Source organism: Branchiostoma belcheri, unplaced genomic scaffold, assembly GCF_001625305.1.
Source record: "Branchiostoma belcheri isolate BF01 breed outbred unplaced genomic scaffold, Haploidv18h27 scaffold9, whole genome shotgun sequence".
In the NCBI taxonomy this organism is placed as follows: domain Eukaryota; kingdom Metazoa; phylum Chordata; class Leptocardii; order Amphioxiformes; family Branchiostomatidae; genus Branchiostoma; species Branchiostoma belcheri.
In genome coordinates, this window is record NW_017804575.1 from 398205 (window position 1) to 425446 (window position 27242).

Below are 27242 nucleotides of genomic sequence, written 5' to 3' on the forward strand. Positions count from 1 at the left end.
ATTCAAGAAAATCCAACAGGAACATGATTCAAAGAGAATTCTTCAAAGAGTTCGCTCACTCAAACTGACTGAGAACTTTCCTGTGTACGTGGTGACATTGTTGACTGTTTCCACCCTCGTTGCTGTAACACACCAAAGGTCAACGCGCTCGACCACTTTCAGCATCATAGGGGTGTCCGGGGGCCACCAAAAGTCTTAATTTTCACGCCCGAAACACATATACAATATTCAGTCAATAAAAGCAAAAAAAAAAAAAAAAAACTTGCATCAACTCCAGCCCAATAGCAAAACATATACCGAGTCCACCCAATTCATCTAGCCATTCATACACCCAACCATTCATGCCTCCTTCTATTTCGATACCAATCTTCGTTCATTCATTTCGCTCTCCATTTATGTATTTATCTTTCATTCCTATCTATATAGTTTCACTCATTCACTCACTCAGCTACTCACTCACGTATTCACTCACTCACTCAGCTACTCACTCACTTATTCACTCACTCGCTCACTCACTCACTCACTCACTCAGCACCGCATGCTACATGGATCGTAGCGCACCTCCAAATTGTCTTTCAGGCAGTTCTATATAGCTATCCGTATAATACTTATTTTATCCATCGATGCATAATGATCTATCTATTCAGCAATCAGTATCGTTTAATAATCCTATCTATATATCTATCTGTATTCATACATGTATATATTATCTAAAATAATCACTGAATAAGACAGTTGAGTGTGCATGATGTTTTAATATGAAGCTCCGTTTTGGCCAGCAAAAATGTACCATCATTATATAATAATCATCATATAATCATATCATTATATCATCATATAGCTAAACTACACATATTACTTTTAAGAAAATTTAAAATATTAACGACTCTTTTCCTCTTCATAAATATAGCCCATCATATGTTATTATTAGAATAGCTTTTTTTCTCATTCAAACTGTGTAAGCCTTTCTAAGATATACACATTGGTGCTAAATCAGAGCTTAATATCTACATTTTCAAGCGATTCGTGGATTTTTCATTTGTAGTAAACCGGGTAGAAGTAAGACACATTTGGCTGCAGTCACTCCATCTCGCACTCGAGTTCTGCTTCGACCTCTTCGATGCGATCGGTGCGTTTATTTGCCATCATGTCCAGGGGTTTCGTCTTGTGCAACTGTAGTTTTAACAAATACAGAAAAAAGAAGACCAACTCGTTAGTTTTGTAAATCTAGACATTGTATGAAAAAGTACAAATTTGACTCATAGAGTTCAAGTTGACGTGTGAGGTGGTCACTACAAAAGGTGACTTGGTGAGTACTCATAAGTTTTCTATAAGACTTAGTGTTTTGAAAATTATATTTAACTCCATTTGCAAACTCTATGCATTTTCATATATAATATAATTATGTACGTGTCAGTCACAGTGTTTAGCGTTGATTTCTCTGTGTGTGTTTTTAAAGTGTTGACGTCAACATTTGTCTACTTCAGTGTGCCACCACTATGTCTGTTTTTTTCCTTCTTTTTTGAATATAAATAATAAAGTTAAAGGTTTGATTTGATCTTGATTTTATCTATATGCATAATACGTAATTATAAAAACATAACGAAAAAGTAAAGTAAATGTGCACGGGTGGAGAAAAAGCCACAATGGCTTGTCTGATACTTTTATCTACCCCATCATGATCTAACATTGTTACAATTATGTCAAATCAAATATGAATGACAATACCAAAGTAAGGGGAAATGTAAGTGAAACAATACAATGAATAAGTGAATCAATTATACAAAATAATCAAGTTTAGCAATAAGTAAGGGTGCCTCATGCCCGTAGCCAGGGGGGGGGGTTCGGGGGTTCAGAAGAACCCCCACAAGGCTCAAAGGTCCAGTTTTTGGTTCACTTTTTATGTAAAGGTTCAGTTTTTGGTCCACTTTTTATGTAAAGGTCCAAGATTTTTCTTGAAAAGATAGACTGAAATCGTAGAAAAACTGCTCCCTTAAAAAATTTATCTCTGATTTTTTCTTGGAAATCCTGTCAAAAATGCACGAAATGCCATTTTAGAAGGTTCATTTTTCAAAATTTTCCGGGAAGGATGAAGGGACCCCCCTTGGAAGCATGCCCCCGGACCCCCCTTCGGCGCTTCAAGCAGTGGGAAGAACCCCCCCCCCCATTCAAAATCCTGGCTACGGGCATGTACCTGGATGTATTTCTTGGTGCTGTTCAGATCAGACGGCAGACAGTGGAACTCCATGTCGCGGGTTTCACTCCGGGTGACCTTGAATCCCTCGGGACACTGCGCCACCGGCATCTTAGAGAAGCAAGTCTCCTTCTTCCCGAACTCGTTCAGCTGGGTGATCCTCACGTTACGCATCACCGACAGGCTCATACCTGGGGTCAACAGAGCAACACGATCAGCGTAATACTATGTCAAAAACAGGACTTCAGGAATTCAAGACTACCGTAGCCTTGTATCAAGTCTGATCGTGGTCGGGGCCACAAGAGCTCTATCCCGCCCGCTTCTCATAGGTTTCCCGGTGTGTATTTCACGAGAGATTGATTAGCCCTCCACGAACACCAAATCCCCAAGCAATATTACTGTCTCTAATTAGCATAACACTCCTACCGGGACGGCCTGTCGCACTGGACGGGGGAAGCTATTAGACACCCCGGAGGCACAACCTGCCTGAACACCCCAATACCCCCAATCACGTAAGACTGGATACCAGGCTAAGACTACCAAGAAATAGACATAGTTTTCATTAATGAATTACAAACTAAATCAAATTATACATATCAAACTACACCATGGTCTATGTTTCCTATAATGCATAAATCCTGGTGACCAAATCCTTGAATCCAGGAAATACCAAGTAAAAATCTGCCAATCAAGTGAAACCGAATATTTGGCCACTCACTCACAAAACTACCCAAAACAATACCTCTGTACTGGAAGTAATTAAAGTAACGGTTATATGTCGACAAAACTTCCCGCCTGGGAAATTATTCTATTTAATTAAAATTTCTTAATCGTCGTTGGCTAATAGGTGGAGACTGTGTTTAAGCTACGATTCACTATAAAGCAACAACAAGACATCAGCATTTATAGAGCTGACTACCTTCCTGGTGACATTCCGGGCTGGGGATCCTGTAGGACAGACCAAAGTCGAACGGAGAGGCGTAGATCTCCCGGCTGGGTCCCTCATATTCAGAGTGGTGCTCCCCGTCAAAGTTCCCGCACAGGCCCGCCATCTTACCCCGGTAGTCGTGAGAAATCTGGAAGTCAGATTAGCCGATGGAAAACGGTTACTGTTAGGGGCTGATATGGGAGGTGACATCCAGGAACGAAAGAATTCATCTCGGAGCCCGTTTCTATGCTGTTTTATATGAAATAATGATGCAAATGTGCTAATGCGAAGCAGTATGTCTCAATATATCTGCCTTATATTCTTATTTTTAGAATATGTCCAGTTTTCATGCCGAATATGAAATATTCAGCATTGTATATTCGAGGTTTTGAGAATGAATTTTTTGGCATTAAAACTGGAAACATTTTGATTAAGGTTGCAGATTGATGCATACTGTCACCTACATACTGACATACTGTATCTATGACTGATTGACAGACTGACCTTGACATCCGTGCTGTGTCCGTCCGTCTCCACCATCAGCCCAAGGTCATCACAGTTGACCTTGACCTTCTTCCCGACCTTCTGGAGGGTGAACATGACGGGACTCCCAGCATCCTCTTCGTCCTTGTAGATTTTGTGGACAATCATGTGCGGAAGCGACACCTGGCGGCTGTCAATGGTGATCTGCATCTAGAGAGAATGATCATTAGGCCACACAAATTTAATTTCTTGGTTAACGAATTTTTCTAGAAAAATAATGGAGAGGGCGGGCGAAAAAAAAAAAAAAAAACAGGCCCAGGCATCCTATTATGGCCCAAAATGGTACGATAGGAGCCATGAAGTCAACACACCAGGCCAGTTCAAAATTTAAACAATTAATTTTGAACTTTTCATGATACCACTGCATTGAAAGATGGAATAACTGTAACAACCAGGAAGAAAAGGACTGTTTTCAACTGTTCAGGGCAAAATATGAGCATTTTGCAGATGATTCTGAATGTTTAAAGGCAAGATGAGAAACAAATTGGGTTGAACTGCATGGTTTACTTTCGATTCAAGCTGTTATTTTGTGATTAACATGATCGCTATCCTATAGGGTATAAGTTTTGTGACCATGGATCAATATTTCCTAATTATATGATTTTTTTTCAGTTTTGTGTAATCTACACAGTTGTATCTGAATGAGGTCAAATGCCTGGATTATAAACCCTGTAGAACAAAGTAAGCGTTGGATACTTTATTATGTCTGTTAGCTGACATTAATTTGCTAACAAAATCTGCTTACAAAATAAATATAGCTCTACGGTGGAAAATGGGTAAAAGCGTGTACTACCTGTCTCTCTTCCCCGCTGGAAGGCTGATCGTTGTTTACCGACATCTCAATCTTCTTCCCCTTCAGAAACACCTGAGGGTGGTAAAGGTACCCGGCATTGTCACAATCATAGTTTTATTCCGAGAACTTTAACCATCATGTCTATACAATGTATTTCATTGAATGTGTGCTGATAGATTTTTAACTACAGTATTGTATGAATTCATGAATATCTAGAGGGTGAACTAACTATCCGCAGACAGACTCTCCTGGCCAATTATCATTCACCTTTTTCTCGAATTCCGTGATCCATACCCCCGTACGAAAGTGACGCTGGCGGAGTCTATGTTATATCGTGTTTAAAATAACAGTTAAGAGATGACTGCAAATATTGCTCCAAAATGCAGTCGACGACGAAAATCATTTCAATAGTCTATAATTTCATGACGGTATGAGAAGCCAACTATTTACCGTCGTGTCCAAAATGCCCCCTTACTTTACCACTATTCTGCGCCACAAGAAAACAATTTTACTACTAAAATTTAAAAAAAAAGTAGTACAGAAGAAGTGAGTAAATTCATTCTGCCTCAAAAGAAGAAGCCAAACCCAGCAAAACTGGTACCATGTATGTTGCAGAATGTAGTATAATGTTAGACGTAGTCTCATATATCATTGTATTTTCTTTCTTTTTTTCATACATGTTGCTTTAGCCTTCGGGCATGTATTTGCAATAAACTTTCATTAAAAGTTACCGTTGCACACTAACACAGCAACAACAAGATTTTGCTAAATACCTTGACGGTTTTCTTGGTGTTTTCCATGTCGGGTTTGTTGACGAGGACCATGAACTTCTGCTCGGGAGAGGCGTCCTTGGCCAGGATGTGGTCACACGGTCCGACCTTGTACGTGAACTCCACTCCGTCAAATGTCCGGATTCTGTTGTTGGGCTGGAACTTGCAGTAAGCTGTGGGGAAGTCAGGTCATAATTTCATATTTTGGTGAAAATACAATATGGCAACCACTAAGAGAGTTCTGAAAAGGTCTAGATCTAGTGTTTCAAATTGATCTACAAATCTAAAGAGACATACATGTATATTGAAGTCGAAAAGTTCTAACTTTTTCAGCAAGTATCCACATGTAAAGTACAGACTCTGATAGGCAAACCTAGAAATTCTGATCACGATTTCTGTCAAAAGTGACTCCAAGAATTTGAGTGGCATCTGGTCATCGACAGTTTTTTAAAATGTTTTTTCAAGTGAACTTACTGTATTAATTTAGCTAAGGCCAAAGAAAGTAGAACCCACGGGTAAATTTGCCGTCCATAAAGTATGTCCACAAGATTTTAATAGTAATGACTTTAACCAGATTCTGCAATTAATGCTAGTGAAATGTTTGTTTATCATAGAACTAACACCTTTGACGCTACATGGCGCAAACAATTCTATTCGTTCCTATGTTGTCTGGACAACTTTTTAAACATCATCCAATCTGTTCAACTCCCACGTAATATTCTGCCAAAATTTCTTCCACAATTTCTGGGACAGTCTGTGTTCTTAGCATGTATTTTAATTGCTGTTATCATATGTATTTCTATTTGTATGTTTTATTCTATATGGGCCATGGATGCCTGAAATTAAGAAAGAAAAGAAAGATAGCGGCAAAGAAGTAAAACTTACTGGTAAACTTGTTGCCCATCAGCATGTCCATGTACTGTTCTCTCATGGTCTTCTTTGTGGAAGGGAACTGCATGGGGAAGTCAACGTTCCACACCGTCTTCATCATAGGCACCTTAAGAAGTTTGGAGACGTCTAGACGGATCTTCGGCTCCTCGATGGAGATTCTGCTGATCTCGGCGTTCTCTTCTGGCGTTGCCATGGTAACGTTCATCTCCTTCTCCTCCTGATCGACGGTGCAGCGCATGCGCAGCTTGTTTTCGTCATTGTGGATGTCGATGTCTTGGACAGTGAGACGGTCGAAGAAGACGTGGTAGATGTACTGCTTTACTACGGAGGACAGTTCCTTCATCCAGGTGGGAATCTGAAAATATAGGAAGTTTCACATAGACCAAGATTCACATTATAGGCACATTTCAAAGTTGCAATGGCTATTATTAGTACATTACCTGTGGTCTTAAAAAATTAGTGGGCATCTCAAGAATAACATTAGACATGCATTATTTCTTACAATGTATTTTCTAGAAAGCTGCATTGAACGAAACGACTAAGTATAACAGCTCAGAGATTCTTAAACTGTTCATACAATTTTCAACATCAACAATCATCTTAAGGTATACCTCTTAAAGCTTAATGTATATGTGTGGAAAATAGGTTAGGTGTTCAAGAATGTTCAACCCATTTCGGAGCAATTTAAAAAAAAAATGCGTTCCTCTCTAAGCATTGTGTAGCGGTTCACACGTACCTAACATTCTTTGTTGTAGCTAAGCTTATACAGAGCCAAAGAGTCAAATGGCGCGGCCTTACGTTGTGATACTCGATGTCGATATCCATCTGTCTGAGCTGACTGCGCTGTTCTACCGCTCTCCTGCAGACCGGAGTCTCAATCAGACCCTGTCGCCGGTCCTGTAGGCACGCACTACAGACACACACACACAAACATGGTTATGGTCTCATTCATGAGTTGTATCGATAATTAGAAACCATGCATTAATGAGGGTCTTACATGACTGCGCTCCTAATACTATGATTCATATGCCAAATAATATTTCAGCTTAATTCGCTCTTTGGAACCCCGGAGTCTCTGAGACACTGAGAACAACGTTCAGTGTTGTACAGTGTAACACAAAAGGCAGAATTTAAAACAAAATAATATCTCTTTTTGTTAAAAATGTCATTTAACAGATGCTAGCCTCCAAATTGACCCTTGTCCCACGTTATATACGAGCACCATGTTTGTAGTTATCAATCTTTACCTATAGATGGTAGTCTTGTCGGGATGGCTGAACTCCTCGCTTGTGTCTTCCTGACTAGAGTGGTGCTGCTCCTGCAGTTCCTCTTTCCGCTCCAGGCGGCGCTGTTCATCGGATTTCTGCCACCTCGCCTGTAAGAGAAAGAAGGTATATTGGAGGAGTATTGTTTGAGTGCCAGTGTGTTTGTTTGCCTGTGCTTCCTCACCTGCATTATAAACGTTTCAGATACTTTCAAAAGTGGAAAGAAAGGGGGAAAATTGCTTACGTTTTGAGAAAATGGTACAGCTTGAAAAGACCATATGAGAACAAGAACGCAGCTAGAGAAGTGACGTACATTGATCTTCATCCTCTTGTCGTTCCCGGAGCAGTCTCGTCCCCACTTGGCGTTGACGTTAGTTCTGACCCTCCTGTCCTGCAGCAGACGCCACTCAGGCACGGCGGGGAACTCCAACTCAGTTGTCACGCACAGCTTAAACTGCAGTCAGAAAATAAGACATCTTACAATACAGGTAAATTCGGCTTTGGCATAATGTACAGCGTAGGGACGCATATCCCTACAATCATTCTCAATATTCTAGATTTCAATAATAATGCATTGGAAAAAAAATAGAATGAATTACTGTTACATCCGTTCTTCCTAATAATATATATAAATATATAGGGGGGCCGGGGATTCGCTTCAAAATAGATTTTTTTTTTCAATTGAGTCATTTCCCCTTAAAAGCCCCTTAAGACGAAGATGTTCACTCAGGAAGAACTAACAGAAGATACGAACATCTTGAGTCTCCTGGCCCGGGATGGGAGATCGCTCCAGCTGCACTGCGATCGTTCTGCGCAGAATCCGGTCAAGCCACTGCTTCATCATGACGTCAGTCTCCATGGAAACGCCAGGTTCCGTCCAATCAGACTTGCCGTAACGGAACCGTCCGGGGATGCGGGCCTCCTCAGAATCAGTTCCCGTGTCTTCCGGGTTTATCTATTTAAAACACCAAAATAATCAAGTCCCAGGGACTATTAACTAAGTTGAACTTTCCATAGACTTTTATATTGTAAAGGTACAACAGTGCAGTTCCAGATACAGCCTTTATTGAGTAGGTTGTTAGTCCATTCTCTCTAGGACATGGTTTTGGAAGGAGGAGACCATCTCTCTCCTTCCAGTGCCCTTTATCCCCGCAACAGAAGTCAGGAGTAAGAGCAGTTGATGTTTCGTGCTATGTGTCTTTACCAAGATGCTCATTGCCTACAGATCAGGCACAAAGCGAGCATACATTGACTGGTGGCAAATCAGTCAGTAAGTTTACTGTAAATCGTTGAAAAAATATTAAACGTCAGAGAGTAAGATGTACAACAAACAGTTAAAAGAAACAAACCTCGTCATACACGTTGAGTTTAATCTTCATGGTGCGAGGGTGCTGGGGGTGCTTAGCGAGAACTAACACCTCCATCCGCAGCTCATTTCTTCTTTCGTTCTCTTCTGTGAAGACCAAGCGCTCCAGAGGACTCAAGTGGCGGACGGTGTCTTCACTGTGCTGCAGTTCCAAGTCGATCTGCGTGGGGGCGTGCATGCCTGGTTTGCAGGACAGTCGGAGCTCCATGGGGCCTGTAAGGGGTTGGAAGGGGGAGGTCTGCTCCTTGTTTATGCGGGAAACCATCTTGGTGTCCAGGGAGAACTCCATCCCGAGCTCTTCCCTTCCGAAGCTTGTGTGGAACTGCCAAAAGAAATAATTGTTATAGACACACTCCATCATCTCTCTCTGTCTGCCTGTCTCTCTCTCTGTCTGCCTGTCTTTCTCTGCCTCTGTCTCTCTCTGTCTCTCTGACTCCCTCTCTGTCTTCATCTCTCTTTCAGTTTACATCTGTTGAAACTATGAGCTTGGTCATACTTTCCGATATTTTTCAATCACCCTTTTATGATCAGCACGGAAAAAGGAACTTGAAGTTCACAACTCAAAATGAGTTTGTCAATCGTCATGTTTGATGAAGGACTATATCATATAATAACAACTGGTAATGGGTCAAGTGTCAAACGTGCTCTGTTTGGTGGAGAAATCAAGATTTTATCAGAACTTATTGAATGGAAAAATGGAGGCAATCTGTCTCGCCTTATTTGGCCACCTCTGCGTCTTCTTGCCTTGGATTGTCATCTTCTTAAAGATCTTGTCTTCGAGCTCGACTCCGTCGGGGTTCGGGTGGGTTTGTCTCTCCTCGGTAAACACGAACGGCTCTGACTTCCACACGAAGAGCTCTCGCTCCTTCTCGGGTGTGTCGATGCTGAGCTGGTGTTTCTTGTTCTCCAGGTCGAGCGCCATTTTCCCGGACAGGGGGAGGGTGGCAGTCATCACGGCGTTCAGCGCGACTCCGGACTGGATGACACGGCAGTCCACACTCATCTTACCAACAACCTGCAGGGCCAGGCTATATCACAAGAGTAGAGAATGGAAAGAATAGGGTTTGTGTGTCGTAACTGAGTATTCGGCTCAGAACCAAGGAGTCCTGGGTTCGAATCCTGCTGTCACCTGAACACTCTGCCCTTGAGAAAAGCACTTTCCTCACTTCGCTCATGTGAAAATGAGTATGCCAGGATGATCATTATCACGATCGTGATCGTGGCATTAAGGAAAACCACTGAATCAATGGATCAGGGTAAATGACTGAATGAATGACTGAATGAATGAATGTTTATGAGTGTTTATCCTTCAATAAAATTATTTCTTGAGCTGCTACATGCAGTGTAGAGGTATGCTACGAAATCATGGCGCATTCCAATCACCAATTCATCATCATCATCATCACCGATCCTTTACGTTTATAGGTGTAGCAACCAAAGTTTAGGTTCTACAACTGTTTGTCATTCATTACTAGATTTTGTCCTTCTAAATTAGTCTCAGGCTGTTTCTTTGACCCCCTTTTAAACAGTCACTGATTAAAAAAATATTTTATACTCACTCCTGGTGACCCTTGACCTCACAGTCTACACCCTTGACCTCCTGGTTCTGCCTGTCCTCCCGGAAGATGCCTGGTGTGACCTTCAGCTTGGTGGTCAGGTCAGAGGTCATCAGGAGGGCAGAGTTCATCTCCAAGGTGATCGGCAGGCCCAGCTGAGTAGGAATCTGCCTGGAGGCTTCAACAAGCTTGGTTGCCTTGGTCACGTGAGTATCCATGCCGTGACGTAGTTCCTCCTCCTTTTTGTAGTTTTTGAATGGTTATCATTATTGAGGGAACCATACATTGCAGGTGTAGTAGTAAGTAAAGACGTCTAAAGTATTCAATGATAACATTGATTATGATGCATATATAATTATCTAAAAATCGCAGTAACAAATTCTCTTTAGAAATTATTCAGCAAATCTTGGAAATACATGATAAAGTATCACAGTTAAATCAGCTTCTGATTAGAGAGCAGTTACATCAAAATCTGTGGATACTATGAATTGCTTAAAAATTGTATCACTAACATTGTCTGTGATTGGCCAGCGGCCCTGGTTCATGAGCTGCTGCATGTCGTCCTTGTTGATTGGATTAAATCTGATCTCGTTCCCGAACCACTTCATGTAAACGTGGCCGCGGGGCTCGCTGGTCCGGCGGGTTTCCACTGGAAGCTGGAGTAATAGTAGGAAAGTTATTTAATTGAAAATTATCATACAGCCAGAAGACGTCGACCAATCAGAAAGAAAGTTCTATTTCTCATCGGTTATCAGGCCGTAACTTCAAAAGTACTTTTTGGACCATACCAGTTTACACGGGGCAGGACTATCAATGGTACGCTCACTCGGTGGTTTATTCTGTAGTTTTCGCACCTGGCCAGTGATTATCTCACCATAAATATCTTGAGGCGGGACATTAACCATCTGTTCATGCTAAGGGACAATCTGGAGGCGTGTCAGTTGGATGGGCTATATGATAATAACAATAATGTCCCACTTCATCCTCGGTGTATATGGTGAGAGAATCTCTGGTAAGGTGCGATATACGCTCACTCGGTGGTTTATTTGGCGATTATCGCACCTGACCAGGGATTATCTCACTATATACAACTCGGGGCGGGGCGTTAACCCTTTATTCCTCACCTTCTGCTGGATTTTTTCCATCTCCATGTCGTGGAGAGACTTCCTGCTGTTCTCCGGGTTCTTCAGAAGGTGGCGCTCCTGACTCTTCTTCTTCAGGTAATCGAAGATGCTCTTCTTGTCCTCTTTATCCTTACCTATAAGTAGTGTATTTTCAAATATTTTTATGTGAGTAAGAAAAATAACTTTGTTCTAATTTTTGCTTTGACTGAACATTATGTTTCCAACTTCACTGGCTACGCAAATTGCCGCCAACGCAGACAAACGAATGGACAACAAACAGACATACTCATTTTCATAAGAGTAAAGTGAGGAAATTGAACGTGTAAAGTTCCTTTCCCAAGGGCGCAAGATTGGTGGCATGGCAGGATTCGAACTCAGGACGTCTTGGTCTGTCCTTATGACATGCACTACAAATATTTTTACCTAGGAGCGAGTCGATCATGGCCTGTAGTCCCTCCACGCGGACTCCGGTCTCCAACACGTCCATGTGATAGCCCAGCGCGTGCACACCTAGTTTGGCGCTGGCAAAACGTGGCCAGACGGAGCTCTTATCGGCAACGGTGTTAATGTCCATAGCGGCTCCCATCCGCATGTCCTCTGGAAATGGAAATATGTAACTATGTAGATTTGTAGAAAATTTTTTTTAAACTAGAAACGTAACATTTGCAGAGCAAAAACATTGTCTTTACCTCCGCATATGGTCTGCTCTGTTAATTCTTACTCAAACACATTTATATATGGTCGGACAGGGGTCCAAATCCCTCCTGCTATAAAATTGCAACATGATGTAACCAAACAATAGTTGCCATCATGATGGTAACAGAAGAAGAGGAAACGATATGTTTTCCTTCGGTAAACATAAAAAAAGGTAAAGGTAGTCATGTAGTCCTTCTGATGCTGTAAAAGCAGTGGGTTGTCAATCCTCTGTGTCTAGGGCATGGTGTTGGAAGACAGAACCCATCCCTCTCCTTCCACTTCCGTTTGCCTCCTTCCACAGCCTTTTGAATGTTGTCTACACAACGTATAATCTGCTTTTCTGCAACAGTTATGCAACATAAAAGCACACTTACTGTCCATAGCCTGGAACCTCCGGCTCTGGGAGTACTGGATGCCTTTGTTGAAGGGCTTGGCAAGACGCAGGGCGATTGTGCAATCCCTCTTCATTCTCTTGTCTTTGGGAAGTTCGCTTTCTGACAACTTCTTAAGGGAAGTGTAGACATACTGGCCAACCTGTACAAGAAACCGTGGGGAAGTTAGTGTTGGCAAGAAAACGCTACAATGCTCCTAGGACCCCGCTGTGCCATGATCTTGGATTTAATTACAGCGGACGCTGTGTAGAATCGTGTTACTAGTATTTTGATACAAACTTGCTGTAATGTTTCCATGACCCCGCCGTGCCCAGAATTATAGCGGATGCTGTGGAGGATCGTGTTATTTCCATACCTGGTTGCTGGTCTCCCTCTGTGTTGCCTGAGCGATCATCTCTAGTACCGACAGTGTGGGGTCGGACGCCATCATCACGTCAAACGCCGCGGTCCTCTCCTCAGGGTCCCTCTGCGGGTTGTTAAACACGGGGAACAGGATGTTCAGGATCTTGTGAGGCAGCGTCTCAGCCACACGCCACAAGGCACGGATCGCCTCTACACGGAGTTCCAAGGGTGTGACGTCAGAGTTCTTCCCGGTGATGAGGTCCTGAAGACGGTCCACAGTGTCTTCCAGACCGGCGTTACCGATGGCTTTAAGACACGTCAGTTTCTCGTCGTCGGATGGGGCGTCTTCCAGGCAGGTCATCAGCTCCTGAAGAAACAATGTTTGTAAATAATTTAATAATTCTTTTTGCAGTTCCTGAAGGGAAACATATTTGTTCTCCTTTTTCTCAAAGCAATTTGATTTATTGAAATTGCAACTGTGCAATACACGTGGAACACAAACGTCAGCAAGGTGAGAATTTACCGGTTGTGTAAAAAGAAATACCTGTCTCCTAAATTCTACCAACCTGATGAAATTTTTTTCGGAAGCTGTTGCTGGTGTTGTGTTACACAGATAGAACAAATAACACGTTACGTCGCGTCAAGTGCCTTTCCCAAGGCAAGGGCACAAGATCAGTGGCATGTCAGGACTCGAACCCTGGACCTCTTGGTTCCAAGTCGAGCACTCTACTGTTGCGCTACACGACCGCAGCTGTAGTACTGACCTGTGAGTATTTCCTCCTCAGCTGCATGACTGTCTCCTTGTTGTCCGGCAGAAGTTTCTCCAGCTGTCCGTCCTTCCCGTGAGCCAGCAGACCGTGCAGCAGCGTGCCGAGAGACAGCCAGGCGGACCGGCGGACCTGCGAACTGGACTGGGAGCGGGCAGACTTCACGATATCCTGCATGGGTGGAATATAGACCATCATTCAGGTGACATGTTCTTTTTATCAATTCCAGATCGAAATTGGTAGGTATAACCAGACTCCCCCAAATAACAGAATTTGCACTCTCTGTAACAGTAACTGTGTAGAAGACGAAGCACATTTTGTCTTAGAATGCTCGTTATACACTGACATGCGAAAATCTTTTATCAGAGTTATCAACCAAGAATTAAGATATTAAAAAAATCGTATTTCCCCAGAACTATCGTAGACTGGAACTCGTTGCCATCAAGCACAGTTGCATTAGAGCATCATCACTAGAAAGCTTTAAACACCTCCTGCAATTGAATGTGCAAAGACTGAGTGTAACAAGTCGTTCGATGTGATATATAGCTAGCTGCCGCCGCGCCGCGTGACTGCGAAGCTGGTGTGTTACGCCGAAGGGCGGTTCTACCGGCTATACAGATCTAGATACAGAAACAGATACAGAAATAGAAGCTATTGTTTACCAGCATGGTAGAGACAGACTCCGGACATGGTTGTAAGGAGAGGGAGATCCCGGTCAGCAGCTGTGCGCACTCGTCATCCGTGACCTTGTCTTCCTCCATCAGCTGCTGGATGACCTTGAGCGCCTCCTTATTTCCCACCAAGGTCAGGGCGTCAAGTAGGATCTTCCGGGTGTCCTTGTTCTGCCAGTCTTGTTGCTGTCAGAAGAAGGCAGGAAACTTTTAGAAGAAGCTGAACCATTGCAGCATTACAGACGATGAAATACCTTTGTAGCTATGCCTTGAAGGTACAGTATCGTATGGCTTAAATGATCTTATGGCTTAAATGATCTAAAAATCACAAAATCGAGTCACAAAAAAAATCGTGCAAAACAGTATGGGGTCAGTTTTGACCTCATACAGAAAACTTCATACAAAAAACTTACGATGGTTTCAGGACTAAGGTACAAGTAGCTGACGAGGCATCATACAGACTTAAGTTTGGATAGCAACATTTAGGTATCATATTAGGATGGTAAACTCACCTGAGATGTCATCTCCTCCATGACGATTGTCTGCAGCTGACCCGGATGTAGATCCCGCAGCTCCTCCACCAGCTCCATAAACTTCCGGGTCGTCTCCATGGAAACTCCGTTCTTCAGGTCAACAGAGATGTCCTGGCACAGGGCTTGGATCTGAACAGTAGACATTGAAAAAATTGTAGTTTGCCCTAGACAAAATTTAGATATTAAACCATTGTTCAATGTGCAATGATGATTTTCGATACAGACTTTATCTAAGAGAAAAAAATCACCAAAACCTATCTTTCTAGTTTTTCTGTTCAGACGGCACTATGCTAGAATTGAAAACATAGCCTACTTTTGCACACAAAGCAAAAAAAAAATCTTGCGATGTGTCTCTAAAGCTCAAGGTACATATTACTATTACCTATGGGCGAGTTTTTATCATTTAAAAATGCCAAACTCAGAAAAACACTTCCGTTGTTACCTTTTCTTTCTTCATCTGAGTGAAGTCGTGTTTCTGGGCGTCGCTCATGCGCAGGTAGCGGTCCCAGGTTCGGTCACGTGTCTTCTCCTCGAACACGAACATGAGGCCGCCCTTCCGCTCGGATGTCTCCGGCTCCGGGAGCTCCTCAGTCAGGGGTGAGGTCTCCAGCAGTCTCATGGACTGTCTGGGGAACGGGAAATTTCATATCCTTAGATGGTGGGTAAAGGTAACCCCATACTTTTTTTAAGCAGTACGAGCAGTAGCGGTGCAATGACCAAGTGGGTAGAGTGGTCGCCTTGTACGTATTCGTTAAGTCTAAAGTTCGATCCCCGGCCAAGTCATACCAAAGACCAAAAAATGGTACATACATACTTTCTCTGATTAGCACTCAGCATTTGGGAAAGGGTATGGGAGTTAGACACACACAGTGGACTAGTCCCCTGCAGCAGTGATTGTAACTGTGTGGCCCGAGGATTACAGAGCTGGAGAAGGGCACCGCCCTATGCACCACGCATTAGTGCGGGAAGGACTCAAACTGTTTTAAACGAGCAGTTTTTAACGAGTAGTGGGTTGTGTCTAGGGTACAGTATTGGAAAGTGGAGCCCAACCCTCTCCTTCCACTGCCTTTTACCTCACAAACCGAGATCATTTAACAAAAGATGCTATAGACGTTAATATGAACTTAAGTATTTTTTCTGTAACATCAGCCAGCTACGGTAGCCTTTTGGCGCCAAACTTGTCATGTTTTGGGGATAGGCAGCAGGGAAAACCAGGTTCTTACTTGGCGAATGTGATGACGTCACCGCCCTTGTCTGAGTACGGTTGGAACACGTGCTGACCACGTGACTCCACAGACTTGATGATGAACTTGTCTGGGACGTTCCTGTCCATCATGACGTCAGCGCGGGTCTGCACGGACGACTCCAGAAGCTCCTTCCGCTCCTCTTCCTGGAATTCAAAATGGGGTCGTGTGACATAACGGCAGAGTACTAGACTCGGATCCTCCGTGAATAGTTTCAGCAGGTTGGTATTAGACACTGAGTAAAAGAGACTCTTTTTACACAACCAAGTCTTTTATTCAGCCGACGTTGTAGTAACCGCCATTATGTATAAATATCCAACTTCCGCACGCTTAGGAACGCATTGTAGATATATTTCCCTGTAATCCAATCACGCATATGTAAATATTGTACATTTGGGAATGCATCTGTAGCAGCGGAACCTGTGCTGCAATGCAATGTGAACCAGTCAGAACTGCCCAGAGGAAGGTGACAAACGGTCACCGAAACGTCGGCTAAATAAAAGACTTGGTTGTGTCAAAAGAGTCTCTTTACTTATATATCATTCAAACATCGAAGAGCACGACAGCTTCAGGATTATTTCACAAAACGCTGCAATTATCAAAGTGATAACACGGCACTGTGATTTCAGCACCAAGGAGATGCCCTATGTGGCCGCAGGAATTTTAAAGTTCTTTAAACATTTTATTTAATGTAAATCTTTAACGATTTCTCTTAACTAAGACAAAAAGTTTTTAACGCTGAAGTATTTAAAAATTCTTTGAATGAAAAATCAGACAACATACATCGAAACAATGTCTTATAAGGGGTGTTTTAAAGTTGGTAAAAACTACTTCAGAAATCTATTATGAAGTCTAACCTGTTGTTTGGGAATGAATCCAGACTGGATGGCCTGTGCATGCTCCCTTCTCTCCTCACAGTTCCTGTAGTCCTTGGTCTTGACGATCTCCCGGATGTTCTTCTGGACCTGATTGTCCCGGATGTTGTACAGGGTCTCGCACCGCCCTGTGACGTCATCCTCCATGACGCGGTAGATCCTCTCCGTGGCGGACCTATCGTAGGACGTGTTTGGTGTGACGTCATCGTCACGGTCCATCAGTTCAGACTTACGAGGATCCATAGTCAGTTGGAAAAGGGTGCATAATCAGGATTTAAGCAGTTAGGATTGGTTGAGAGAAGGCAAAAGTGCACCAGTAGGAAACAAAAAAAGGCTGCTTTCTAAATTTAATTTCAGATAATCTGGTGATGTGCTACATCAAACAGCTAATCTCTGTCAGTGGTTATCATATTTTAACATCTGACAGAGACGGGGGGCGATATAAACACTTTTTATCAACTACTGACGTTACGTGTGTGATGTCTATGTCATGGTAGCTGGGAATGAAAATTTGGGAAAACGTCTTCGCTGCTTTGATTGTTTTCTTGAGGACGCTTTTCTTATGAAACGCTTACCTCAAGAAGATGAAGAACGCCTCTCTTGAAGTTGATCGACCACTGAGGCTCGTCCTTTCTGGCTTCGATGTCCTTAACGTCCCCTTCCTCATAGCGGAACCTTATAACCTTCTCAAGGTGCTTACGGAACTCCTGCATGTCTTGTTCGGGGACTTCTTGACTGAAGCTCTGCTCAGAAGACGTCTTCTCTGATTCTTGGATCTCCTCAGAAGCCTCCTTCTTCTTCTGCCATCTTGTCATCCACCAGTCTTCCGCCATGTCCAGGTGATCCTGCTTGAAGGAATCCTCGTACATCTGATCGGGGACGACTTCCTCAGCAGACGTCTTCATCGTCATCATCCGCTTCTCCTCGGGGGAGTCGAGTTCTCCAAGGAGGGTCCTGAGAGAGATCTTTTCCAGACGCATGAGGACGTCTTGCGGGTCGGTTTGGAACTGCAGCCGGACGTCTGCCCGGATCTTCATGCCGGAGAATCGGTGGGAGGTCTGCGGGAGGCCGGATTTGATCTCCCCTTCATATCGGTACAGATAGTCCTGGCCATGCCGGTACTCTACAGGACGGGAAGCAATAGAAACGGAAACTATATATCAATATGGTACTATCCCTACATTATTTATTTAGTTACCGGATAATATTTAGTCATCATTCGGCCACCCGAATTATTCTCCCTATTTGGAAAAAAAACCTAGTTGTCAGGTCGTCGATCTGTGGTGGACCGAGTGCCACCCTATTTGTATGCCGGCCATACTCTCCTTAGGTAACCCCTAGAGTATGGAAGCATCGGCATACAAATAGGATGGGACCCAGGCTATGTCTGTTGTACCCATGGTCAAATAATCAGAAAAAGACTTCGATGAGATTCAAATTATATTCGATGTAGGCAGGCTATTCCCAATGCAACATTATAATATTATATGTTTACAGTATGGCTGTATATATACGTAGTATGTATTCTGGTCCGTCAATACCAAATAACACCGGAAAGAGTGGATGAAGTCGTGCTTGCGTTACTGTATTTGTTGAGCCCATGTATGTGTTGTGGCATGCGTCGCATGTTACAATGATGCAATCGTGATGACATCGGATACAACTTGGAGCGGAGCCCACATTGCTGACCATGTTTTGATAACCATGATATGTTGAGAGGCTACAATGAATGCCTCACTGTTTTGCGTATCACGCTTCAAATTTGCGGTAATAGCTATGTATGGAATGACCGTTCTTACATTCAAAAATGTTAACCAGATCCGATTCACAAACTGACAGCAATGTGTGCCAACCATGGCCCCATCGGGTTGATATTGTATCATCCAATGGCACGATTGCTGGAGTGTTTGCCTCGGAACCAAGAGGTCCCGGGTTCGAACCCTACCATTTCCATTGAGAAATGCACTTCACACGAATTTCCCTTAACTCAAGTTAAAATGAGTATGTCTGTTGTCCGTGCGTTTGTCTGCGTTGATGGCTGCATATAATGTATTGTGATAAATGTTGGAATAGAAAAAAATGGCACGGTACAAGTTACTAACTTGTCTTTAGGACTATCGCCACTGGTCGTTTCTAAAACTAATCTATTGAGATAAAAAGATAGCAGCTTTCCCTTACCGGGGACAGGCTGGTCTTGCCCGATGTTTGCCTCTGTGTGATGAAATAAGAGGAAACGTGAGACACTTATATTATATATCCTTGTAGACACAAGTTGCGAAAAAAAATTGCTGCATGAACCTGAAAAGCAAAGCTTTCAAATTGTCCCTCTTAATTGTCCTTTCATATATGACACGAAAAAGGTTAACAGTTGAACAGTACAAAAATAATCACAAAGAAATTAAGAGTACTCACGGGCTAGGCAAAAGCCTAGTAATAAGAGGAGAACCCTGTTCATCGTGATGCTTCAGGTTGAAGCAGCTTGTGGTTTGGTGGGGGATCGGGTCGGTATTTATACTGTACAGCCGGCGTAAACAACCCTACTGAGAAATGCGTGTTGTTGATCACAGGGGTGAAAAACATGGACTTTGCCTCCCCGTGGTATTGGCTTTGGCTTGAGTTGAAGGACGGAGGCAGATTGTTGCTGACTCGGCGTTACCGGTTTGGACATCGGGACGACGTTTTTGCCAAGTCGGGCAAGAAGGATTTCCGTAAATTGTGGCGGAGTTTTTGTTTGTCAGGTTCGGATTTCGCAGAGTCCGCTGGTTTGGGGTAAACAGGCTCTAATAGCCGTTTTGCTGATGAAATCAAGAGCTATTTTTATTAATGACTTGTTTTTCTGACCGTTCGAAGTCAGAGTATGCTGTTGCATATTGATAGTTTTTTTACTACCTGTGATGGATTCGATATTCCGGTAAGCACGGTTCAGCCAAGAAGGAACTAAGCTTCCTAATCAGACAATGTAAGGATGATGTTAAGCAACGTTGCTATTAGAAATAATTGAAAAAATATATCGCAATGCTATCCTGGAGTCAATGCACATACCAGGCGACACGCTTCTTTTTATCGTCCCTTAGTGCCCTTTTCTGGAGCAACCCTTACACCCACAGGGATTCTGAGGAACTGAGAAGATATGTAGGAAGGAAAACATCTTGTCTTGGCCTTGCCCTTGGGCCTCTGTCGTCTTGCCAGACGATCTGCAGCTTCAGTCGCTCTCTGCGCTCTGCGGGTCTGGCTGGGCAGCGGCTCTCGTGACTGGTACAGCCGATTCTGGCCCGGCAGGCTCTGCCACAGAATCGGCAGAAGTACTCATGTGTGCCGCATATCTCCTCTACGAGTCCCTTTCGTCTGCTCCTTGCGTCTGCCTTCCTGGTCTCTCTAGCAGCTTTAAAACAGTTCTGTCCCTTTGTGTATTGCTGCTCTCCACTTACTTCTGTCGCTTGATACGCTAAAACATACCAAACTAACATACCAAACTAATATTAATAGTTGCTTGTTAATGTTAGATTTCCTTCTGATTCTGCATGGTCATTTCAGACTATGAAGTGTACTGGAAAGGCAAACATTCTAGCAAACTCTTTATTTTTAAGACAAGTATTTTGCAACAGTCGGTAACCAGGCTATTTGCGGAAAGGATGTAGGACTCGGGAGCGATAATAGGTGGGTAACTAGGCCTGTTAGGATGCAGGACACAGGTGAGGGTCCCCGGCGCAGATTATTTAATTTGAAAGCTGCTACAATTTATCATCAAACGATTTAGCTGTTTGTAATCTGAGTCCCACTTGAGTCATGTTCCGCCAGGTTTCTCGAAGATGTCCAAGAAGCTGTTCCCAAACGGCGAGGCAGCTCCGGAAGGTTCTGTAGGTCGCCATGGAAACCAGCGGACCTTGGGAATCTCCATGGCGCTGTCAGGACTCGCGGTACCCTGGAATCCAAACTCGCTGTCCGGGCCGCGAAAACCCTTCGCCCGCTGGCGTAAATTACCGCTACAAGGGAGTCTAGCCCGGGGGGAGTTTGGCTGGCCGGACAAACGAGCCAACTCCGTACTCGGGCTCAACTCCCCCGTAGCGGTAATTTAGGCAGGCGGGCGAAGGACTCTCGGCTGCCGAAGGAAAACGGCTAACGGCCCGATACTAGTTTGGCATCCAGGGAAGACTCGCGGCTGTGGTGAGTTTTGTCGTCATGCTATTCATGGTGCGGGAGATTACTCTCCAAGCAGAGGTTGTGGGGAATGATCGTTACCTTTTTATATATGGCCGTTTTTTTTGTCCTGATCCCCACCAATGGTGGTCAATTTGATACTGTCGGCCGGCTGGATACTGTCCGCGTGTTGGATACTATCTTTTTAGCCACCAAAAGATCTGCTTGGAGATTACGGGAGATCATCTCCATGCGCGAACAGCAAACGGCGTTCATTACGGAGATACATGATCAACAAAAGGCGTTCATGAGAGAGATACGGGACGTGCAGAATCAGCAAATAACCTCCCAGACAGGTCTACAAGGCCTGAAGGAACGATAGTTCAGATGCAGTTGAAGCAAGAAAACAAGGCTAAGGACAAGGTAAGGATGATTTCGTCCCTTTTCTTCCGACAGTAACGAGAGGCGGCATCTGTTTTTTAAGAGATTTAAGTGGCAATTTTTTTCAGGGCCATGCTTAAGTTTATGAGCAATATTCATGAAAGTACGTGAAGCTCAGAGTTGTTACAGTAATAGCAGCTTTGTTGGTCTCTGAATTAGAAACAAAAAAAATGTACCTTTATGTGATTGTGTTTTATCATACAACAGTATAGCCTATGGTGAACCTTGTGACTGTACTTGTTTACTATAACGGAAGATAATTGTCTTATAGGCCCCAGCTAGCTCAACTAAAGACTGGCGACGTGATAACAGCGCCACCTTTTGGAAAAGTGCGGAAGTGCACCACCGATCCAAGACAAACTCAGAGGCCGGTACTGTACTCATCCTTGGAAAACGTTCAGGTAAATAAAGTTTGCGTAAAGTTTACAGGTGACACATGAGCACATTTGCATCAGTATTTCATACTTTGGGATTTCAAAACAGCATAACACCTGAGGACTCCTGATCAGTCATGTTTGTGTTCCAGCCTCACTGACTTAGCACTCAGATGTTCAATGAGTTCTTAAGGCCACACCAATTTTATTTGCTGGTTCTCGTTTTTTTTTTGAGAAAAAAAAATGGAGTGACAGCAAAAAAAAACAGGTCCTATTATAGCCCCAAATGCTATGATAAGCGCCATGAAGTCAGCACAAAAGGCTGGGTTAATATTTTAACAATGAATTTTGAAATTTTAATCAAACTACTGTATTGATAGATGGAAAAACTGTAACTGGTAGGGAAAAAAAGGACTTTCCTCAACTGTTGGGGGCAGAATATGTGCATATTTTGAGTTGATTAAGAACCAGAATCTTTTTTTTTTTGCAAATCAGTTGAAAATCAATGCGGAGGCAGATGTCATCATTTTGGCCTTACGAGAAACTCGACACTTTTCCCCTTGGCCTTAGCACATCTTTAGCGCATGTTTTAACTGTCTGGGATCTGTCTGTGGTACAGTTTGTAAGTCATGTTCCTGAACACGGCAGGCAGTTCCTTCATTCCAATATCAACCTTGTCGAAGCCTTCCCTGAAGCCATACAGAACCAGCCGTGCGACATGTGTAGAGATGAGTGAGGTGGACTGAGAGGTAGCCAGTTCTGACACGTCCATCCACTTACAGCCTATAATCTCCTCTGTACAGTGGTCTATGACATGACCTAAAGCTCGCAGTCTACACACGATATAAAGGTCCGACTTCCCGAAGGCACCGGGGTAGTTGTGCAGTTGTCGAATGGTCAGGATGGACTGGAATTCTGACTGGATCCCAGTTTCTTCAAACACTTCCCGTACTGCAGTCTCTCCTGTTGAAAAGAACATACTTTTAGTCAGAAGGATGTTTTATCAAAACATTATGAGAAGAAGAAGAATGGAGGAAGAGCAAAATCCTGGGGTCCCTCCTCTGTAGTTCAGCTGACATCATGGGAAACATTGCTTTTAGATACTTCTGTAAGATCTGGATCAGAAGATCTAGGATTCCCCTGACAAGGAAGCTACAACTGTACAACGCCTGTTGTGTTTCCAACATGCTATATAACTGCAACAGCTGGGCAGCACCAAGGACAGTCATAGAAAAGCTAGACACCTGCCACTGCAAACATCTGCGTGCCATCACAGGTATTCAGTCTAAAAAATATGTTTGTATTGCTCTATATAACGTTACATGAAGTCTAAGTAAATAATTTGGAGTCCCTTGAAATATCCTCTAAATATCTTACCAAAGTATTCTCCTGGATCAGACAGACCCCCTGGCAGCTTCCACATGTGTGATGTCTCCTGGATTTGTACAAATAAAAAAATCATATCATGCATTTCTCTGCAAATTCATCTATCTCTGTCTCTGTCTTTCTCTCTCTACAGGTTGGCTGTCCTCACTGGTGCCATGTTGCCTCGTTTAAATCATAATTGTGAATATTTCTAGCACTTTGATTGGTTACTTGGTGACTATTTCTGAAGAGAGCCCCCTGTCTAGTCTCGCTGAGATTGCAGGCTTAAATCAAAGTGCCTCTTGGCATTCAGGGATATGGCATCAACAAGGTCAACTAAGGAAGAGATGGATGGACAACTTAAGGAATAACTTCCACCACCTTAACCTACATGTACAGTACATATTGTCAACCCAAAGAATAGAGGTAAATGCTGAGGTCATTAAGCCTAAACTCTAACCTCACGTAGTACATGTAGACTCTAAACCAGATACATGTAGTGAGTGAGTGCCCATTTTGAATGTTTTTGCACTTTCAGTACACCAGAATTTACCTGGAATACACATAAGCCTTTTTAGAATGTAAGTAAAGATTTCACGTCTTACCCTATTTCTGTCTTGAACAACAAGAACTTCTTTGGTATCTTCCCTGAGAACACAGCCTGTGGGGTACAAATAGAAACAAAACAAGATGATTATAGGAAATAAAGACTAAGCTTTAACTTCCAACACTTAGATTACAGAATTGGGACTTACCCAAATTTTCGGTTGACTCCATCAACCTTGTTCATGGAATGGACCCGTCTACTCTTGGAACGTGACGTCAGAGACACGTGACCGTAGTAGCGGGTCATACGTGCCAGATAACTTGTGTCGCAAGTTATATACATACATATGTACACATGTATCTACTAGTATAATGTTCTTAGTTTGGTACCTGCAACACCAACTTGATGTGATGCAAAGTGAGGTATTTTACAGCTGCCCGCCGGCAGCCAGGCTGTCAGCATGGAGTAGTCTTTATCTGCATGGTGGAACTGGAAACCCTGACTGGCAGCAACCGGTACAAACCGGCTCTGTAAGATGGGCACCTTCAGCCAGACTGCCTTCTTACCCTCCATCTTCCATTGCTTGAGGGAGTCTATAATGCAAAAACATCATAAACCACACTATCACATAGTATCAGGTAGAACTAGGGTTGGGTTTACTAAGGAGAACCTTCCACTGGTTATGAGAGAAGACAGATGCTATGTACAGTATTTATAGGTTCATAGTCATTATTAAGTACTGGGCAAATTGGCAAATGCGGAACAAGCTGGATGCCTTCCAACAACGATGCCTCCGTAAAATTCTACACATAACATACAGAGACAGGATTACCAACAAGGAAGTATACGACAGAACTGGTACAAAACCACTCAGCATCACCATCACCGAGAGGAGGATGAGGTATGCTGGACATGTCCTCAGGATGACCTCAGACCGCCATGCCAAGACATCTATGTTCTGGAAACCAGAGGGCAAGCGGAAAAGAGGGAGACCCAAACTAACATGGCGACGTACCCTCCAAAAAGACCTGGAAAGTAAGGGGGTATCACTAAAGGATGCTGAGTCTCTCGCCAAAGACAGAGCAGAGTGGAGAAGACTTGCTGCCCAATGTGCCTTGCACGGGAGGAACTAAGTAAGTAAGTAAATTGTCCTTAGCTCTTTTTGAGATGCAAGCACAATGAACAGTCCTTGGGACTGTGACATCTTCCAGTAATGCATGTTGGGTGAGTGACAACAGCCAGGATTTGAACTCCCAACCTCTTGGTCCAGTAGCAGGGCCACTAACCAATGGACTACACACGCTACCAAGTGGATGCAAACCATGATAGACTCAGGACAAATGGCTAGTAGTACTTTGAAAAAATATACCTACTTCTGAGCATCCCTGCAAAGGCATCCAGTTCCCTGAGGCTGGTGTGGGTATATGTCCCCTCCAGTCCACAGTCAGCACTGCCCAGGTCCACTGTCACACCTCCCCATCTACACACAACATCAACACAAACAACATTTGTCAGCAAATACAGCATATTTCACTCCTCCTGGCCTATACAAAAAATGGACTAAACACAACCCCAAAACAAACATTTGTCAGCAAATACAGCATATTTCACTCCTCCTGCCCTATACAAAAAATGGACTAAACAACAACACCAAAACAAACATTTGTCAGCAAATACAGCATATTTCACTCCTCCTGCCCATGCAAAAAAGGACTAAAGTAAAACACAACACCAAAACAAACAACATTTGTCAGCAAATACAGCATACTTCACTCCTCCTGCCCCATACAAAAAAATGGACTGTTTGAAAATCTACCTTGCCGAACACCAACAAATCAATGCCGACCTATCATAGGCTACTCCTAATTAATTATAACCATGGTTGGGACTTCAGCTATAGTGTTCAGCAGGTCATATCAGGCTATGTGTAAAAGGGGCTTACTTATTAAGTGCAGCAACATTCTTAACACAGTGAATAGTTTGACTTGGGAGACTAGCTAGTGTGAAGTTAGGTACAAAATACTTACTTGTCAACTGTGCCCATCAATACGTCTTGTTGTGAAAGACAACTTGTGTGGAACTTCACCCTCCATGTGTATGACAGCAACTTTGGTCTCTTGAGTAACCTCGGTAAAGACTGCATCTGTTGGGGATAACAACATATACAGCTAATTAGCCTAATAGTAAAAATATTTGTACAAACTGTAATTCTTGATTTTATCTCAGTTATCCTAAGTTTATGTTCACAGTTTTTGCAGTCACTTCTGTACGTACCACAAACTAATTGGCCGATTTTCTTCTCTCTGCACCTGCTACAGCAGTGAACACACTGTTCCGTGAACACCTCCATTTTGCTCAGACTGCAAACTGTTCCTACCGTGAACATTAAGTACATTCAAACTACATAATTCAAACTTGCCTAAGACAGTCAGCAGGGGAACTTATAATATATATACAAGGCTATAGAATCTGGTCTTAGAAAAGTGGTAATCAATCTTACACAAATCACATTACAGAGTTAATGTCTTAGTAGACTGGCCAGTGACCTAGTATCAAATCCCAGCCCAGCAGTTAATTCAGTACATCATTTATCTATGTGCTGCATTTGCAAAATCCATACATCTTTATATTGTAAAACCTGCGTAATGCCGGTTTGTAGCATAATTTTGTGTACAAAAATGTTGGTTACTGGACTGGGCGGAAAAGGGGATAGGCTTAATTTGTTTTTAGCATGAAATCATCAATGTTGGTTACACAACGTTGCTCACCTTTGATTTTTAGCCTGCCGCACTTTTATCTGTTTTTGTTGCACCTGTCTACATGTCAATACATAATTTCACAGTCAGCACAACACCACGTCCTGTAAACTTGGCCGACTTACACGGTCAGTCTGTCACCGAAACGTGCGTTGTGTTGTGTAAGTTCTGACCAGAAGTTGACCTCTAGTTCGTGCGTGAACTTTGACCCCTGTTCCAAGTGACCGCGGGAAGAGTCCATTCTCAGAGGGGTGTCACTCGTTCCTTTTACGACATGTTACATACGTGTGCGTGTGTGTGTGTGTGTGTGTGTACACATGTGTGTGTGCGTGTGTGTGTGTGTGTGTGTGTGTGTGTGTGTGTGTGTGTGTGTGTGTGTGTGTGTGTGTGTGTGTGTGTGAGAGAGAGATAGAGAGATAGAGTGAGTGAGTGAGTGAGTGAGTGAGTGAGTGATATAATTGTCATAAAACAGCGGTGGGTACTAGTATATCTATTTAAAAAAAATTGATTTTGGCCCCCTTGCAGCTTGCCATGGTCCTGCAGCGGAACGTCGGGTTTTGATATTTCGTAAGATATAAAGATGTACACAATCGAATGTAACGTAATATAATGTAAATTTGAACCTAATTTGCATTATGAATGAGGAAATTTGAAATTGCATTGTTGTACAAT

General features: G+C 43.1%; 2 protein-coding genes across 3 annotated transcripts; both read right to left on the reverse strand.

The window, feature by feature from the left end:
* Nucleotides 1–735: 735 nt before the first annotated feature.
* LOC109487879 (vitellogenin-like) lies at nt 736–19454 on the reverse strand. 2 transcript variants are annotated; one of them, XM_019791986.1, is made up of 28 exons: nt 19363–19454; nt 19129–19161; nt 17526–18073; nt 16933–17199; nt 16055–16221; nt 15274–15457; nt 14811–14960; nt 14290–14484; nt 13625–13798; nt 12874–13227; nt 12501–12660; nt 11854–12027; nt 11431–11564; nt 10819–10962; nt 10310–10545; nt 9466–9778; nt 8734–9072; nt 8139–8339; nt 7698–7838; nt 7367–7494; nt 6918–7029; nt 6114–6474; nt 5232–5401; nt 4459–4530; nt 3627–3809; nt 3114–3270; nt 2195–2385; nt 736–1173 (listed from the first exon to the last, which is right to left on the reverse strand). In XM_019791986.1, the coding sequence occupies exons 1-28, from the start codon at nt 19403–19405 to the stop codon at nt 1081–1083; spliced, it is 5424 nt and encodes a 1807-aa protein (XP_019647545.1). In that variant the 5' UTR covers nt 19406–19454; the 3' UTR covers nt 736–1080. The 2 variants fall into 2 exon arrangements, with proteins under 2 accessions (XP_019647545.1, XP_019647544.1); XM_019791985.1 differs by having other exon boundaries at nt 3627–3815.
* Nucleotides 19455–22275: 2821 nt separating this feature from the next.
* On the reverse strand, nt 22276–26773 carry LOC109487779 (nucleoside diphosphate-linked moiety X motif 6-like). Its single transcript, XM_019791839.1, has 7 exons — nt 26583–26773; nt 25842–25957; nt 25188–25294; nt 24204–24407; nt 23873–23928; nt 23280–23337; nt 22276–22865 (listed from the first exon to the last, which is right to left on the reverse strand). The coding sequence occupies exons 2-7, from the start codon at nt 25955–25957 to the stop codon at nt 22492–22494; spliced, it is 915 nt and encodes a 304-aa protein (XP_019647398.1). The 5' UTR covers nt 26583–26773; the 3' UTR covers nt 22276–22491.
* Nucleotides 26774–27242: the final 469 nt, after the last annotated feature.

What these genes read in the sequence shown, in the direction of transcription:
- LOC109487879 (XM_019791985.1), bottom strand. Translation starts at nt 19,405, where the DNA reads ATGAACAGGGTTCTCCTCTTATTACTAGGCTTTTGCCTAGCCC. An exon ending in CATGATCGACTCGCTCCTAG is followed by an intron (nt 11,565 to 11,853) that starts GTAAAAATATTT and finishes CACTACTTATAG; the next exon opens with GTAAGGATAAAGAGGACAAG. An exon ending in GACAAGACTACCATCTATAG is followed by an intron (nt 7,030 to 7,366) that starts GTAAAGATTGAT and finishes GTGTGTCTGTAG; the next exon opens with TGCGTGCCTACAGGACCGGC.
- LOC109487779 (XM_019791839.1), bottom strand. Translation starts at nt 25,957, where the DNA reads ATGCAGTCTTTACCGAGGTTACTCAAGAGACCAAAGTTGCTGTCATAC. An exon ending in ACATCAAGTTGGTGTTGCAG is followed by an intron (nt 23,929 to 24,203) that starts GTACCAAACTAA and finishes TGTACCCCACAG; the next exon opens with GCTGTGTTCTCAGGGAAGAT. An exon ending in TTGTTCAAGACAGAAATAGG is followed by an intron (nt 23,338 to 23,872) that starts GTAAGACGTGAA and finishes GTACAAATCCAG; the next exon opens with GAGACATCACACATGTGGAA.